This window comes from Dreissena polymorpha, chromosome 2, assembly GCF_020536995.1.
Source record: "Dreissena polymorpha isolate Duluth1 chromosome 2, UMN_Dpol_1.0, whole genome shotgun sequence".
Lineage (NCBI taxonomy): Eukaryota > Metazoa > Mollusca > Bivalvia > Myida > Dreissenidae > Dreissena > Dreissena polymorpha.
The window spans coordinates 110,961,176-110,979,749 of NC_068356.1; the positions used below are offsets into that span (position 1 = coordinate 110,961,176).

At 35.5% G+C, this 18,574-nt stretch overlaps 1 protein-coding gene across 1 annotated transcript; it reads left to right on the top strand.

Annotated features, from left to right (window-relative positions):
• Positions 1-392: 392 nt before the first annotated feature.
• LOC127868510 (transmembrane protein 11, mitochondrial-like) lies at positions 393-7,501 on the top strand. Its single transcript, XM_052410345.1, has 2 exons — positions 393-449; positions 6,482-7,501. The coding sequence occupies exons 1-2, from the start codon at positions 424-426 to the stop codon at positions 6,984-6,986; spliced, it is 531 nt and encodes a 176-aa protein (XP_052266305.1). The 5' UTR covers positions 393-423; the 3' UTR covers positions 6,987-7,501.
• Positions 7,502-18,574: the final 11,073 nt, after the last annotated feature.

The window sequence follows — 18,574 nt, forward strand, 5'->3', positions numbered from 1 at the left end:
TAAATAATTAAGTTTGCCATACTATTTTCTACATTCGCTGAATTAACTAACAATGAAGAAAAAATATTATAAAAATATAGAGAGAGAGAGACTTGGAGGATTTGCATTATACCATTGCATATTCTTAGTAAAGTGGGAGTGACTTGTGAAAAAAACTTACAGATGCCAAACGCTTAGCCGACGACCGACCGCCCGTCACTGTTAGGGGAAACAAATAAAGAATGACTTTTTTCCGCTCTCTTACACTGCGGTTCATTACATCAAAGACCTATAGAATACTTTATTCTATAGGTCTTTGATTACATTGTATGTTGAGGCACGTACGACAACTCTGCTAGGAGAATGGACTTTTTCTTGTTGATTTGACATAATATTTAGTAGTGTCTAGCCAAGAAATAACACAAGAGTTCATTCCCTTAAATAATGGCGGTTACCACTGCAAGAACTCGGTAAGTTTAAAAAATATTGTTTATATATATTAATGTAAGTATGTTACTTCTGTCGACAGGCCTTACATACATTGGTGTATTTGTAACTTATCAATGAAAGGTAAGCGTTAATCTTTTGCATCTTTCTTGCAATTCTTATTGATACCAGAGTTATTTTGGTTGACATTTGATTTTGAATTTGTGAATGATGTTATGTAAAACAAACATCTAAAAATAAACAGTTACAGATCTTTCTTTACAATTAAAATGACACGAATGTAGATTATGCAAATAAGAATACATGTAGGGTTATGGGGTTATTGGCATTAATTATATGGCAATTGTTTGTGTTTTCATTGAACAACAGGAATAGTTATGCTTGAAGTAGTCTCATTTATAGGACGCGTAAAGAATTTAGAGATACTTTTTATATGGGCTAAATTCTTTGGAACGTCTCATCGTTGAAGGACCTTTTATGTGTTGGAAACCAGAAAGTTTAAATTTTCATCAATTTGCGTAAAATTGCAAAATAACATTACCAACTAATTCAGTTTTAATTCAGAAGTCCATTTTTACCTCAAATATCGTTGGTTCTTAGTTAGAAAGGCATAAATTCTTCAGTTAAACTTCTGCTTATATCGCAAAACAATCACTGACCTGTAGCCATGTCATGAAACTGATTTAAATATGAACCAATCAGAAGAAGGCATTACACTGTTACAGTGTAACGTGTACGCGTAATTTTATTTAACATGAGCTTTTAACACCGACATTTACCTAACTAGATCTAGTATGCTAATCTTTGTCGATTTAATAAGCATATGTTCAGAACATATATGGTGCAGTTTCTATTCACTGTTCTAAGTTTCAGCAAGTTTTTATGCATGTCTTTTTCGCACCTCTGTCTGTGTTGTTTTATGTACTTAAATTCTACATTACATAGGACGGTATACTGTACGATCTGTATCATTATAATTTATGTACAGTATAAAAATAAAAGATGTAATTTATTTCAGAACTTTTTAATTGTCAATTTAGAAAAAAAAACAATGCTAAATTAATTCAGAAAAGTATAACATCGGTTTACTATGTAACGCTCTGCACCACAACAGACGAACGCAAACTGTATTTTACGCTGTTTATTATTCCACTTTAAACCAGATGCTTTACATGGAGGTCGTGTTATCGATTTATGTCTACGCAGCGAGCGAATTGAGAGACATTGAAAAATTGAATAGTGGTTGGATTTAAATTGCTCAGGCGTGCACAATTCAAAGTGTCATTACATAATTTTTACGGAACATTATCGAGAAAGGAATTATCCACACAGCAGCGTTCTAGATAAGCTGCGTATCAGCGTAATATACGCATTAGAAATATTAAGATACGCTCAATTTATCATGTCCGTGCGTACATTTAAGCAAGCCAATCTGGACTTACGCTAATGCTGTAAATTCTCTGCGTACATCGTAAACAAAAAATATAAACAGCTGATTGTCTTTAGCCAAAATATGAGACTGGTTATCGTAAAAATTAGAGCTGGATTGTAGAAATAGTTAGCCAGTCGGTATGTATACTCTGTATCATCTAGACGCATGGTAAATTTAGTACTGATTTTTTAACAGACAGTCAAGCGCTTATGTGTTTATTAAATTACATGAAGTGGTCAGCATGGCTTCTTCCAAGCCAACACAAATTACTTCTCAATGTAAAATTGATTCTTTGTGTACGGCAAAAATTATATCAAGTAATAAAATTGTACTGCCAATACTGAATGATTTAATTTCCTCTGTTTTCAAATCAAAAAGGAACCACTGAAACGCTTATAAAACAACTGTTGAAAGTTGGCAAAAAAAATTTCCGTGGCCCACGGTGGTGGACAATAAGGATGAAGATCTTCTTAAATGTAATCTGCCAATAATACAAGTTAAAATAACAAGAAATTAAGAAACCTTCTAATATGAAGGAATACACATAGTTAATGGTTAATTGTGTTTAACATTATTAAAGTAGCGTGTCTGTACCCCGGCTATATTCTGGTTTTACTTTTAGCAGATTACCCTTCAAGCAGGGCAAAATTTGACCATTTACCCCTATGCTTTGAAAAGTGGGGGTATTTACCCCCATGAGTAAAAAATTATCTATAACGCTGACACGGGTATGTAAATATTATTGCAATCCGTTGATATTAAGTGTCTTATATCGGGGCTTGAATGTTGTGCACAAAATCCTTGCACAACAATAAAGACAAAGAAGGAAAAAAGTCCAACACATTTTAAATGCCAGCCCGGTTGGACGCTCCAAATATTACCAATATAAAAAGTAGCTTAATATTTGAGAGCGTCAACAAGTTGGACTATGCTTGAAGTTGAAACATCATGCCATATTCTTGGATCTTACAAAAATGTGTAAGATCCAAGATGTTTCAAGCAGAACTATTCCTGTTGTTCAATGAAAACACATATGATTTCCATACTTAAAGAAGGGTTACTTGGGTTAAGCCTAACTTAAGCAGTGTTTTTTTTGCATTCAAAATCGGGTCCGGTAACCGGACCCATTCCCAATGGAAAAAAGTATATATTTTTCCCAAATGGGAGCTAATGGAATATTTATTTTATTTTTTTTAGATCAATATTTTGTTCATCTCCCATCCATATAAGATCAACCTTAGTAAATATAATACTGGACACACTTGTATCCTCAATTTTGAAGCATTTGTTAGCAAAACAACAACAACACTAATTTCCCAATTTTAGTCAAAACACCGCAAATTTTCCCAATCCAAAGGGACCCGGCCCCGTTCCCAAAACGGTGAAAAAAAAACACTTTTATAAAGGCTGTCAGGTTAGCACCGTGGTCGGACAACGTGCTTCTCTGACACCAAGGATTGCATAGGTTTGATCCCTGTACATGTACCTGGCATGGAATGTAACTTGTTTTGCTGTGTCATATGGCACTTTTGGGGGAATTTCATTTTTTTTAAACGTTCTGACACCACAACATTAGCAGCACAGGACATAAAAATGTATATTATGGATACCAGGAAGCCAATTAAAATGTGTTAAGGAAATGAGCGTTCTCAAGACAAGAGAATGTTGATCTTCAACAGTCATATTGTATATAATAATCAACATGCAGATCATGTAGACTCTTTAACATTGGCTAATGTGACATTTTAATGAATGTTTATGAAAGAGAAGTTATTTTCGAAAGTGAACGTAAAACTAAATATGTCATTGTCCTTTTTATTGTGTTCATTTATAAATTAACACAATGATTTTTTATGCCCCCCTTCGAAGAAGAGGGGGTATATTGCTTTGCTCATGTCGGTCTGTCAGTCGGTCGGTCTGTCTGTCGGTCCGTCCACGAGGTGGTTGTCAGACGATAACTCAAGAACGCTTAGGCCTAGGATCATGAAACTTCATAGGTACATTGATCATGACTCACAGATGACCCCTATTGATTTTGAAGTCACTAGGTCAAAGGTCAAGGTCACTGTGACCCGAAATAGTAAAATGGTTTCCGGATGATAATTCAAGAACGCTTATGCCTAGGATCATGAAACTTCTTAGGTAGATTGATCATGACTAGCAGATGACCCCTATTGATTTTCAGGTCACTAGGTCAAAGGTCAAGGTCACGGTGACCCAAAATAGTAAAATGGTTTCCGGATGTTAATTCAAGAACCCTTATGCCTAGGATCATGAAACTTGATAGATAGATTGATCATGACTAGCAGATGACCCCTATTGATTTTCAGGTCACTAGGTCAAAGGTCAAGGTCACGGTGACCCGAAATAGTAAAATGGTTTCCGGATGATAACTCAAGAACGCTTATGCCTAGGATCATGAAACTTGATAGGTACATTGATCATGACTGGCAGATGACCCCTATTGATTTTCAGGTCACAAGGTCAAGGTCACAGTGACCCGAAATAGTAAAATGGTTTCCGGATGATAACTCAAGAACGCTTATGCCTAGGATCATGAAACTTGATAGGTACATTGATCATGACTGGCAGATGACCCCTATTGATTTTCAGGTCACTAGGTCAAAGGTCAAGGTCACAGTGACAAAAAACATATTTACAAAATGGCTGTCACTACAACTTAGAGCCCATATGGGGGGCATGCATGTTTTACAAACAGCCCTTGTTTATATTTCTTTCACAGTCTTCACGGTAAGTATAAGCCCGACAGCCCGGGACTTGTGAAATGGTATTCGGCTATTAGAAATAAAAAGTTTATATAGTCGGGCTATTGGATTTCTTGACTGTTTCAAAAAAAGCATCATTATTCGGGCTAATGGTTTAAATATATTACCATGAAGACTTTTTCAATACATGTAAATAAAGTCCTATGAAACTTATTACACTCATGGTATTAAAGCGGGTATATACGATTTTTATATGTGCTGAATTGTAAAATATTGATACAAATATGTTATAATAACACACACTATGCAAGAAAAATGATACATTTAAGACGAATTTCATAAAATACAGCAAATACAAATTAGCGCCCCGAGCCGATTGTGACGAAGATAATTCGTAATAATTTTCCTACAATAACCGACGCATTCGTCATTTTTGTAAGTGTTCATGTGTCGTATGAATCGATATCGCTGCAGAAATTTCAAATGAACCGTTAAACTAAATTTAGATTCACATCGTACATGCATGATATATATGCTGGCGAATTCGGCTGTACAGCCTTTTTCGATTTCAGAATTAAATATCTGGCTTATTTAGCATTTTCGACACATGTTCTTCTTAACTTTTATTTTAGTTTATATTGAAATATATGTATAATAAGTTTTTTACACATTTTATATTTATTACTAAATATTTGACAAGATCGTATATACCCGCTTTAACAAACATTTTTTGTAAGCATTGTTATTCTATTTGTTTTTATTGTGTTTTAAAAGTGGGTGGGGGAGTGAACAACACATCAAGTTGCTATACATTAATATAATAGATCTACTTGTGACCAAAATATGACGGATATCAATGATCTTGTTCAAGCAAAATATGTGCACAGAATATAAAATAAAAAAGTTAAATCTGAAAACAAATGCCAATCCAAAATGTGGGAATATTATGATATGAGCAATTCAGAATATTTGCAGTTACAAACAATTCAGATTTTCCTTTTTAACTGTGAAACACTATGATGATAATCAATTGCAAAATTAAATCCCGTGAAATAAACAAACACTTCTGAGTTATGGCTGTCAAATCATAAATATTGCGCTTCCGCTCAATTACTCAAGTAATTGTCATCGGATCGTCACCAAACGTCATGATGTAACCTTCATATTTGGTATGCATGTGTACATTGTATATGGACAATGCCTTTCCATACATACACAAATCTTGACCCCTGTGGCCATGACCTTGAAGTTAGGGTCGGCATTTGGGTTTCAAATATTTGTTCTGTTATTTAGCTGTCATACATAACTATCAAAGCGTTTTTCAGGGGCATATGTCATCCTATGGAGACAGCTCTTGTTTTTTCAAACTTTGTCACAAACCTCACAACCCTGAAAATAACCCCTTTATCAATGTTATAAGGGATGCAAAACAACATAAGATGACAACCAAAGTTAGCATAATCCTAGCATAGACGCCTTTTTAGTGTACACTTGTCAAGGATTACCAACGCAATAGTCACATGATTAAGTGGGGAGAGCAATCATCTTACAGGCGAGCTGTTCATAGAAATAAAAAAAGCAAGCTCCCAATGACAGAAAATGATCATACAAGTGAATATGTAAGCAGATAACCACAATAAGAGTGCATTTTAATGGACTTAGTGTAAAATGTGAAAAAAAACATTGTTGGCAGATTTCAGTAGCATCTGCAAATGTTATCGATGAATTTGCTAGTGATTTATTTCAATAAATCAATAAGAAGACTTATTTTTACACCATTAGTTAATACAATAAATCCTTCTGGTTTTAAAAAAACACCAAATATTTTAAAAAACAAAAACAATAAAATTAAATGTTAAAAGTAAATGTTGGTGACAAATTTATGTGTATATTTCAGGCCAGGTAGGCCTCCTGAGTATGTAATCATAAGAGACGTTGTCGACACAGATCTGACAGACGAAGACTCTGAAGAGGAACTAGAAAGAGCTTTTGAAGAGGAGGCTGAAATAATTGCTATTGAACCGATAGCTCTTGGCAACGAAATAGCCCGCTGGATTAGAGTTGGGAACACATTGCACAAGGTCAGCGTTCTATCCGGACTTGCGTCTCTTATCTTGCCATTGTTCACAAAATCGAATTCTATACCCGTGACTTGTAGCGCCTTGAGCGTCATCTGTGCCAGCGTGTACGGAATCGCCTGGCAGAACGATCCTTGTTGTAAATACCAAGTGTCAACAGACTTAGCAGAGTTGGAACATTTAATTCAAAGCTTGAACAGTGCCAATCCAGTAGTTCTAGTGAGAAGGGACGATAGTCGACGCAGAAAGTTGCACAATGTGTTTGCCCTGATGTCTGCTTTACTGTGTTCGTTTAGAATATACAAAGAACTAAGTTCAAGTTGATTTCAAGTAAAGTTTTACAGTCTTATTGTAGGTTATGCAAATAACTTCATGTTCAATTTTATTTGTAATAAGTGATTTATTGATTTATTTTACTAAAGTAAGAAAGCAATCTTCCTGTTCGTAATGCAATTGCATCTACTGAATTGGTTGATGAAGTTGTTCACTTTCTGAGAGAATTTAACGACTGTTTGCCTTCAGTTTATTTGTTGATGCATTACTTGTATTGGTAATTGTGTACAGGATCAAAAAGTTGCATTGAAAATGTATATATTATACTTGTTTTAAAGAGTCTAACACTAAATCATTCTACCCTATATTGATATTCATTCTTTCCAATGACAAATTGAGTTAATTCAGTTAATTATTTTATTTACATGTATTTGATTGTTTTACTTGTTAAAATAGGGATTAGACTGTTGCATTTGTACTGTGCTTGTGCAGAGTTAGATCAATTTCTTCCATGTACATTTGTTGATGCAAACTTTTTAAGAGCTGGTAATAAATGATGTCATTCATGTTGTTCTTTTTAATCATGCGTATTAATATTCACATATTCTCTTATTATGAGAATGCTCACCAATATGATGAACACTTTACTCTTAATGCCTAGTTAATGGGTATATATAGCCAATATTCAGGGGTGTCAATTTTCCGGATTATTCCGGAAATCCGGATTTGAGCCGTCCAGGGTTGATTTTGAGGTGAATGTAAATCCGATGAGTTTGTTTAAGGCGGGTGGGGGTAGGGACAAAATTCTTTTAGTGCGGGATCATTTATGAACGAATATTGTTATAGCATCGTCGGCATTCCGGACATTGCGCTTGGTACCGATTTTATTTATTGATATCTGATTGGTAAGCGGCTGGCTCTGACATGAGCAGGCACTGGCAAAGTAAAGCACTGCAATATCATATTTTAAAACAATATGTTAATCAAATTATATATTGACTGCGTATTTGCTAGGTTACTGGTTACTGGTTTTCATTTTCTGCAGTCAAACGATATGCATATTTTATTTCATTTGCAAATGATGTATCGCGACATGTTTTCGGACAGTCGTTTTCGGATACGCTGGTTTGTTAATTACATTTAGAAGTTCTTAATATCATTTGTTTAGAATGACAAATACACCTGCGGTGTTACGGATGGTTTGGTTAATAATATTTCGCATTGTACTCACCAGAAATTGCACCTAGAAAGACTATAAAAAAAGAACAATAAGCTAGGGCTCGGGGGGTTGGGCCCTCTCTTCCCTTTATCCTACGGCTTAATTTTCCGGATTTCAAATTTGGGCCAATTGACACCCCTGAATATTACAAACCTAACACCAACCTTTATCACAATGCAAGTATGTATTAAGTTGCTGTAAACCTGAATATATTAGTTTCAATGTTGGATTCCATGTAAAAATTGAGAAAGTGTATTGAAACAAAATAATGCACGTTCAGTGCTCCAGCTAGGATTTGAAAAGGGCATGGGGGGGGCTATTTTGTCAAAAGAGCACTTTCGACGCGCAGTATGTGGTCAAAAGGGCAATTTCGAGCTTGCAGGCGTATCTGGAATTCCCTGTTGCATATTAATTTATTATGCTCTCCCAAAATTAATTTTTGGGGGAGCATATAGTCGCCGCTTCGTCTGTCCGTGCGTGCGTCTGTATGTCCGTCTGTCAGTGCACAATGTTTGTCTTGGCTATTTCTCAGCAATTAATGACCAGAATTCAATTAAACTTTATGGGAAGCTTTACTACCAAGAGGAGATGTGCATATTATCAGCCGGTTCTGGTTGGATGATTTTTTACAGAGTTATGGCCCTTTGAAATTTTCCCCTAACTGTACATATAGTGCAATTCTTGTCCGGGCTATTTCTCAGCAACTAATGACCGCAATTCAATGAAACTTTATGGGAAGCTTCACTACCAAGAGGACATGTGCATATTATCAGCGGGTTCTAGTCGGATGATTTTTCACAGAGTTATGGCCCTTTGAAATTTTCTATAAACTGTACATATAGTGCAATTCTTGTTGGGCTATTTCTCCCAAACTACTGACTGGAATTCAATGAAGCTTTATGGGAAGCTTAACTACCTTGAGAAGATGCGCATGTTATTTGTGGGTTCTGGTTAGATGATTTATTTAGAGAGTTATGGCCCATTGAAATGTTTAAGTTGCTAAACCATCCATCGTAATATTTTGCCAAAGTTATGCCCCTCAAGACGTTTCCTTTATTTGAATATATACATGTAGTGCAATATTGTGACAAAAAAAAACGTTGGGGAGCATCACCCGTCTTCGACGGTTTCTTGTTAGCTCTACTGGCCGAAGGCCTGAAGAGCTTATGTCATGGCGTGGTTTCCGTCGTCCGTGCGTGCGTTAGACTTTTTCTTGTTTACGCAATAAAGTCCACAGTTTTCATCCGATTCTTTTCAAACTTGTTCAGTGTCTTTATATTAATGAGGACTCGAACCCTATTGAAAATGGGTTACATCAGAGTAAAAAGTCCAGAATTATCTCCCCTTGAATTTGAGAAAATTGTGAAATAAGGCTTGTTTACGCAATAAAGTCCACAGTTTTCATCAAACCATTTCCCAACTTGCACAGTTTCTTTATCTGAATGATGAGTCAAACCCTAATGAAAATGAGCAATATCGGAGTTATAAGTCCAGAATTATCTCCCCTTGAATTTGAGAACAAAATGAAAATATTTATCATTTTGCCATAACTTTTGCAATATTGAAGATAGCATCTTGATATTTGGCATGCATGTGTATCTCATGGAGCTGCACATTTTGAGTGGTGAAAGGTCAAGGTCATCCTTCAAGGTCAAAGGTCAAAAAAATTAATTCAAAACGGCGCAGAAGGGGACATAGTGTTTCCGACAAACACATTTGTTTGTTTACATATAAAGTTCTATCCTTTTGAAACTTCAACAGATGTTTTATATCATCAAGGGCCAGAACCCTATTGAGAGTGAAGAAAATTTGTCCAACTTATTGTTGAAAAGGAGCCATTTGAAGTTTAAATTTTACGTTTCTTCATTTTTATGCGATAAATTTCCCATTTTGGGTCAGTTTATTTAAAACTTACTCAGATTGTTCATACTATCAAGGGCTTGAGCCCTATTGATTCCAGCCAGTAGAGCGATTCAGGCCCTCATGGGCCTTTTGTTTTATTAATAATTGTTGGAATATATTATTCCCATTATTATTAAACCATTCAAATAAAATGTCTACAATGAGGAATACATTAATTACAGTTTTTTAATAAGAGATTTATAAATAATCATGTCTAAAAAAAAATATTATTTTTTTCAAATTAAAGGGCAGGTTGGGGCCTTGGAAGGGCAGGTTGGGGTTTCAAAAGGGCAGGGTTTGGCGCCCATTTAGGCCTAGCTGGAGCACTGCACTGTTACATGTAGTGATGTACCACATTTTTAGTTTCACACAGAAAGCATGAATTAGTGTAAGAAACAATTCCAGAGCCCAATTTATTTTAATTGAGTGTACAAGAATCAGGTAAATGTTCTTAAGTTGTTTATTGTAAGTGACACGGCTTCTTACAGACCCAATACAATTAATGTCCTATCCTATATCACACCAATAGGGATTAGTAAGATATACATGTACATAACAGGTCAAGAGTTAAATCTTGTTTACTTTCGTGATATTTATCGTTACTGACTGGATATTAAAAGCTAAAGACCTTATATGGGAAAATACACAGTCAGCATGTGACCTGCCATAGCCAATACAAAAGGAGTATTGTGTACCAGAAAGGACAACCCAGGAGCAAGTTAAACTGCTTTGCATGATCAAACTATGGAATACGAATGGACACAAGAAATGGTATGTTGGTATGCTGAACTGATTGAATAACTAGTACTACTACCAGTAGTAATAGCTAAATTATTTAACACAGGTGTTGTAAAATCCATTGTCCATTGTCACTGACAACGGACAATTGAGTTAAGGTTGGACAGAATTTACTGTATTATTGCATTGAACCAGTTCCAAATGAATGGACAAGTTAACAAAAAGGTGATTTATAAACCCCCTTATTAACAATATTCTTAGCGACCAGCTAATGTTGTTACTCAAAATTTTAAGTCGGTTCGGCTTATCTATGGAGAGCCTACTACCTGCCACATCCGCGCAAAAAAGAGTTGTATAATTTATGCAAAAGGTTTGAGTTCTCCAACTATATTTTTATTCACAAATGGAAACATTATTTGAATATCATGTTCAATGTAATAGTTTCGAACGAAGCTTATATAGAAAAGAATAAATAAACAATGATTGTATTATACATGTCGCGGAAGAGATTGTTTATGAATGATTAAGATTGTTTATGAATGATTAAAATAGTCCACTTTCTGCTGCGTCTTCATGACGTAGTCTTTTTCCTCAGCCCATTCATAATCTGAGGCTATTAATAGATGCGGCTGCTGATAAACAAGGGAGAGTCCAATTGCACTGGTGATAACAACGCAATAGTATAAGGTTACGCTTGTTAATCTGAGGCTATTAATAGATTCAGGAAAACAACGCAATTGTATAAGGTTACGCTTGTTTATATTCTCAATTTATAAAACGTTGAACATGAGTTCAACAATAACATCAGGGATACGATAGACAACAACAAAAATGCTTCATAATGGCTAAAACCGAATATAACAAACAATTAAATATAACACGAATGATCTGTTTTGTAACCTTGTTCATGCTTCTACAGCGGGGATTTCTGGGAAACGTTCTTTTGCTCTCAACAGATAGTGGCGATCTTTTGTATTTACGGGTGCTAACAACGCAATAGTAGAAGGTTAAGCTTGTTTATATTCACAGTTCTCAATTTATAAAACATTGGACATGAGTTCACCAATTACTACAGGTGTACTATAGACAACCTCAAAAATGCTTTATAATCGCTAAAGCCGAAAACGACTAAATAGAACAATAAATATCTTTAAAATGTAGTCGGCGTAAACGCTGACTTTAAAATAAAGTTTGCAATTTACTTTTCTAAATAATTAAATAAAATGAAAACAAAAGTTTAACTATTGTGGGTTTTTTTCACTTATAACTTGCATATTCACCGCATGAAATGTGTGTTGTCAGTGTCAAACCACACATTAGTGTAAGAAGATAAAAAATATAGTATGGGAGTGCACATCATATGTGTCTTCACATGCCTTATTATGAGTATATTTCTTCACTATCCAAATATATTGTATGTTAATGTTTTATTAAAACGCAGTTTTCTTTCGACACATTTAAATCACACTTTCATAGCCGCGTCATGCGAAAATGGGTCTTATGCGTTTCTTAAACTCAACATGTGCATTTGCGCAGTCTGGTCAGAGGCTATGCTGTTCGCTATAAAAATCACTCAATATGTTATGGCCTCATTATGTATCACCTGACCGGACTGAGAGATGAGCTGGCTGAGTGGGCTATATATATATGATGAGCGCATATGGAATAAGACCCACTTTCGCATGACGAGGGTCATTAAAAATCTCATTACGAATTGTAAATGACACATTTTAGCACAATGCTTTTCGATACAAAATTGAATTCAAAATAGCAAACTTGTAAATAAGGGCAGCCTATCCAGGTGTTCAGGAACAATTTCCAGACGTGCTGAAGGAGTACAGCAAACATTGTGGTTGGATAATTAAACGATTTTCTTCTTATCGCGACACTATACTATTTTGGTAATGATTGTTTTCTCATCTTGAAAGCAAAACTGAAATTCTGCAAAATAGATTTTAACGCGTATAAATTGTAACTGGGCCACAATTTGTGTCGTTTGAACATTCAGAGAGTAGTCCGGAATTCATTACACTGAACAGTGCTACATCCTTTACGCTGAGCACAGACACAGTGATGTAGCCAAAGTTCAGAGGTTTTATCTAGAATCAGCCTATGAACTATTCGAAAACATTCATGCGTGTCTGCTGGCGTTATGTAAAAGTCATTAAGATGAAAAGCCGAGTAAAACAGATATGCCGAAAAAGCGCATGAGTACTCTATACCTATGTTTAATAAGAGTTGTTGACATTGTGTGAATGGGTTACAAGTAATGCATAAACAACAATGTAAGCGTCAACAGGGCTGTCTTGATGACTACCTAATTTGTGAGTAACAAGAGATGTGTTCGTCAGAAACACAATGCCCCCTATTGCGCCGCTTTGAAAAAAAAAAAATTATTTATTTTTACCTTTGACCTTGAAGGATGACCTTGACCTTGAACTTCCACCACTCAAAATGTGCAGCTTCATGACAACGCCGCTTTGAATTTTTTTTTTTTTTTTTGACCTTTGACCTTGAAGTATGACCTTGACCTTCAACTTCCACCACTTAAAATGTGCAGCTTCATGAGATACACATGCATGCCAAATATCAAGTTGCTATCTTCAATATTGAAAAAGTTATGGCCAATGTTAAAGTTTTCGGACGGACAGACGCCATATATTTGACATTTGACCTTGAAGGATGACCTTCACCTTTCACCACTCAAAATGTTCAGCTCCATTAGATACACATGCATGCCAAATATCAAGATGCTATCTTCAATAGTGCAAAAGTTATGGCCAATGTTTAAGTTTTTGGACGGACGGACAGATGCCATATATTAGACATTTGACCTTAAAGGATGACATTCACCTTCACCTTTCACCACTCAAAATGTGCAGCTCCGTGAGATGCACATGCATGCCAAATATCAAGTTGCTATCTTCAATATTGAAAATGTTATGGCCATTAAAGTTTTTGGATAGACTGACATACACACATACTGACTGCTATATTTTGAATTTGTATATGGTGTCAAAAATCAAAAGTTTTGTAAAGTGAATTTTCATCATGAAATTATATTCTTAGTGAGATAGGTATTCGATATTCCAACAATATTCATTTAATATGATGGTGAATGCAAATTGTCTTTATATTCAGTTCTCACTGCCATTTTCATCATACTTTCTATGCTTTTAGAATGTCCAAAAAAGGCCATGTTGTTTTTATTATGCCCCCGGTAGGGTGGCACATAGCAGTTGAACTGTCTGTCAGTCAGTCAGTGTGTCAGTCTGTCCGTCCGAAAACTTTAATGGCCATAACTTTTTCAATATTGAACATAGCAACTTGATATTTGGCATATATGTGCATCTCAAGGAGCTGAAAATTTTGAATGGTGAAAAGTCAAGGTCAAATGTCAAATATATGGTGTCTGTCCGTCCGAAAACTTTATCATTGGCCATAACTTTTTTTATATTGAAGATAGCAACTTGATATTTTGCATGCATGTGTATCTCATGAAGCTACACATTTTGAGTAGTGAAAGGTGAAGGTCAAGGTCATTCTTCAAGGTCAAATGTCAAATATATGGCGTCTGTCCGTCTGTCCGAAAACTTTAACATTGGCCATAACTTTTTCAATATTGAAGATAGCAACTTGATATTTGCCATGCATGTGTATCTCATGAAGCTGCACATTTTGAGTAGTGAAAGGTGAAGGTCAAGGTCATCCTTCAAGGTCAAATGTCAAATATATGGCGTCTGTTCGTCCGAAAACTTTAACATTGGCCATCACTTTTTCAATATTGAAGATAGCAACTTGATATTTGGAATGCATGTGTATCTCATGGAGCTGCACATTTTGAAAGGTGGAAGGTCAAGGTCATCTTTCAAGGTAAAAGGTCAAATATATGGCATCTGTCTGTCAGTCCGAAAACTTTAACTTTCGCCATAACTTTTTTATGCCCCTGAAAGGTGGCATATAGTTTTTTAACTGTCCGTCTGTCTGTTCGTCAGTCACTCTGTCTGTTTGTCCGTCCGTCCGTCCGAAAACTTTAACATTGCCCATAACTTTTGCAATATTGAAGATAGCAACTTGATATTTGGCATGCATGTGTATCATATATATATGGAGCTGCACATTTTGAATGGTGAAAGGTCAAGGTCATCCTTCAAGGTGAAAGGTCAAATTTTGCAATATCGAAGATAGTATTTTGATATTTGGCATGCATGTGTATCTCATGGAGCTGCACATTTTGAGTGGTGAAAGGTCAAGGTAATCCTTCAAGGTTATGGTCAAAGGTCAAAGTTTGCAATATTGAAGATAGCAACTTGATATTTGGCATTCATGCATATCTCATGGAGCTGCACATTTTGAGTGGTGAAAGGTCAAGGTCATCCTTCAAGGTCAAAGGTCAAATTTTGCAATATTGAAGATAGCAACTCGATATTTGGCATGCATGCGTATCTCATGGAGCTGCACATTTTGAGTGGTGAAAGGTCAAGGTCATCCTTCAAGGTCAAGGTCAAATTTGGCAATGTTGAAGATATTAACTCGATATTTGGCATGCACGTGTATCACATGGAGCTGCACATTTTGAGTGGTGAAAGGTCAAAGTCAAGGTCATCCGTCAAGGTCAAAGGTAAAAAATTTGCAATATTGAAGATAGCAACTTGATATTTGGCATGCATGTGTATCTCATTGAGCTGCACATTTTGAGTTGTGAAAGGTCAAGGTCATCCTTCAAGGTCAAGGGTCAAATTTTGCAATGTTAAAGATAGCAACTCGATATTTGGCATGCATGCGTCTCTCATGGAGCTGCACATTTTTAGTGGTGAAAGGTCAAGGTCATCCTTCAAGGTCAAAGGTCAAAATTTGCAATATTGAAGATAGCAACTCCATTTTTGGCATGCATGCGTATCTCATGGAGCTGCACATTTTGAGTGGTGAAAGGTCAAGGTCATCCTTCAAGGTCAAAGGTAAAATATATGGCTTCAAAGCGGCGCAGTAGGGGGCATTGTGTTTCACAAACACAGCTTTTGTTTTGTCTAAGTTATCTCTATGAAATAAATAGGATGATAAAAAGTGCACACAAAACTCGACCCGTGCGTTAATACACACTCTTTATAAATGTGAATGGCGTGTGTTCATAAACTTGCGATTAATTTTGAAAAATGAATTGCATCTTAAATTATGCAATCGCAAACAACTTCAGTGCCTTCAGCGTTTTGATTAAACTTGTATGCATTTCTAACAAAACTGCTGACTAAGTTTCTGTCAGTGAAATCAGATATTTGCTTTTGTCTGAACACACCTTTTCAACAAAATGCAAGTGAATGGAACAAATTTACCTAACTGAAAAAGATTAAAATGTTCATAGACAGATAAATAATAGCTCATTATTACATATGTATAAAGTATATAAAGTTATATCGCAAAATAATCAAACTAAATGTTTACGTTCAGACTCTTCAATAGCACAAACATTCTATTTGCAAAGAATTAAAAGTAATACCACTTTATAATTTGTAATGGTTAATAACATGCTAATTTTATATTGACCCTTCAGACATGGGGCATTTAGTTTCTGCTATGCCAACACATACTTAACCATGTTATGTAGCATGAACAAACTTTTGTGCAATGTTCAAACAGCTCTCTGTCAACTCACTCACGTTAACCAAATGAGGGCCTGAAAGGCCCAAAGTCGCTCACTTGAGATACATAGGAACTGACCTGCTGAGTGCAGCCCCAAGATATCATTAGAACAAATGTTCTGACCAAGTTTAATTCAGAGTGAACTATAAATGTAACTTTTAGAGTGCTAACAAGGTTTAACTATTGCAATATCAGGATAAATTCCCCGACCCCTTGTGGCTATGTTTTTCAACACAAAGGAACTATTTTTGAACTGATCCAAGATATCATTGGACAATAAAATTAAATGTGACTTTTAGAGTGTTAACAAGTTTTAACTATAGCCATGTATGGAAAAATGCCCTGCCCGCTGCTGGCCATGTTTTTCAACCAACCAGGAATGTTTTCAAACTCGTTCCTAGAAATCATTGGGACAAATCTTCTGACCAAGTTTCATTAAGATCAGACAATAAATGTGGCCTCTGGAGTGTTAACAAGGTTTTACTATAGTAATATAATATAGCCATATAAAGAAAAATCCCCACCCCATTGCGGCCATATTTCTCAAGAAACCGGAACCATTTTCGAACTCGTTCAAGATATCATTAGAACAAAATGTTCTGATCAAGTTTCATGAAGATTGTACAATAAATGTTAATTTTATTAGAGTGTTAACAAGTTTTTACTATATTCATATAAGGAAAAATGCCCCACCTCTTACCATGGTGGCCATGTTTTTACACAAATTGGAACTGATTTTGAACTCTTCCAAGATATCATTGGGATTAATCTTCTGACCAAGTTCTATGATGATTGGACAATAAATGTGGCCTGTAGAGTGTTAACATGGTTTTACTTAAAGTGATATTATGGGCATTTTTCACTGTTGAATTGAGATGAAAAGAATTAACAGGTCAAAAGAGTTAGTTAAAATGTGGTTACTGACCAATTATCTGCAAGTCATCTTGCTACCAGTTGTTTATAAAAATATATTTTATATTCGAAATTTTACAAGACATGTGTCTTATGAACGAATCTGCACTAAAACTAAATTTAGGTTCACATCATACATGCATGATCAGTTGTCAAACGAAAGTACGGTTGATATTCAAATACATTATTTTTCTCTTTCCGGGATATTGTTTTAGTATGTTGATGCTGCATTAACAAATATAACTGTATATAAAGTGAAAACACCAAAAATAAACAACGGTTGCGATAGACACCTATAAACTGTAAGATGCCCATAATATCACTTTAAGCCATATAAGGAAAAATGCCCGCCCCCTTGGGGCCATGTTTTTCAAACAACTGGAATCATTTTCAAACTCATCCAAGATATAATTGGGACAAAGCTTGCAACCAAGTTTCATGACGATGGTGATAAATGTGGCTTCAAGAATGTAAACAAGGTTTTACTAAAAAATCAACCAACTGGAACCATTGTCGTACTCGTTCAAGATATCATTAAGACAAATCTTCTGACCAAGTTTTATGATGATCGGACAATAAATGTGGCTTCAAGAGTGTTAACAAAGTTTTACTATAGCCATACATTGGGTATATAGCCATATAAGAAAAAATGCCCCGCCCCCTGGGGGCCATGTTTTTCAACCAACTGGAACCATTCGAAGTCGTCCAAGATATCATTGGGACAAATCTTCTGACCAAGTTTCATGATGATCAATCAATAAATGTGATCTCTAGAGTGTTTACAAGGTTTTACTATTTAGCCACATAAAGAAAAATGCCCCGCCCCCTGGAGGCCATGTTTTTTAACCAACCGGTATCATTTTCAAACTCGTCCAAGATATAATTGGGCAGAATCTTCAGACTAAGTTTAATAAATGTGGCCTCTAAAGTGTTAACAAGGTTTTACTTTAGACATATAAAGCCTTATTAGGAAAATTGCACTGCCCCTGGCGGCCATGTTTTTCAAGCGACTGTAAACATTTTCAAACTCGTCCAAGACATCGTTCAGACAAATCCTCTGACCAAATTTAAATAAATGTGGCGTTTATAGTGTTAACAAGACAAATGCTGACGCCGCAGGACACACAACAGAAAAAAGCGATCACAAAAGCTCATCATGAGCACATTGTGCTAAGGTGAGCTAAAAAAGGGATACATCATACAAAAAAAAACAAACAAATAAAATAACGAA

What these genes read in the sequence shown, in the direction of transcription:
- LOC127868510 (XM_052410345.1), top strand. Translation starts at nt 424, where the DNA reads ATGGCGGTTACCACTGCAAGAACTCG. An exon ending in GTTACCACTGCAAGAACTCG is followed by an intron (nt 450 to 6,481) that starts GTAAGTTTAAAA and finishes TGTATATTTCAG; the next exon opens with GCCAGGTAGGCCTCCTGAGT.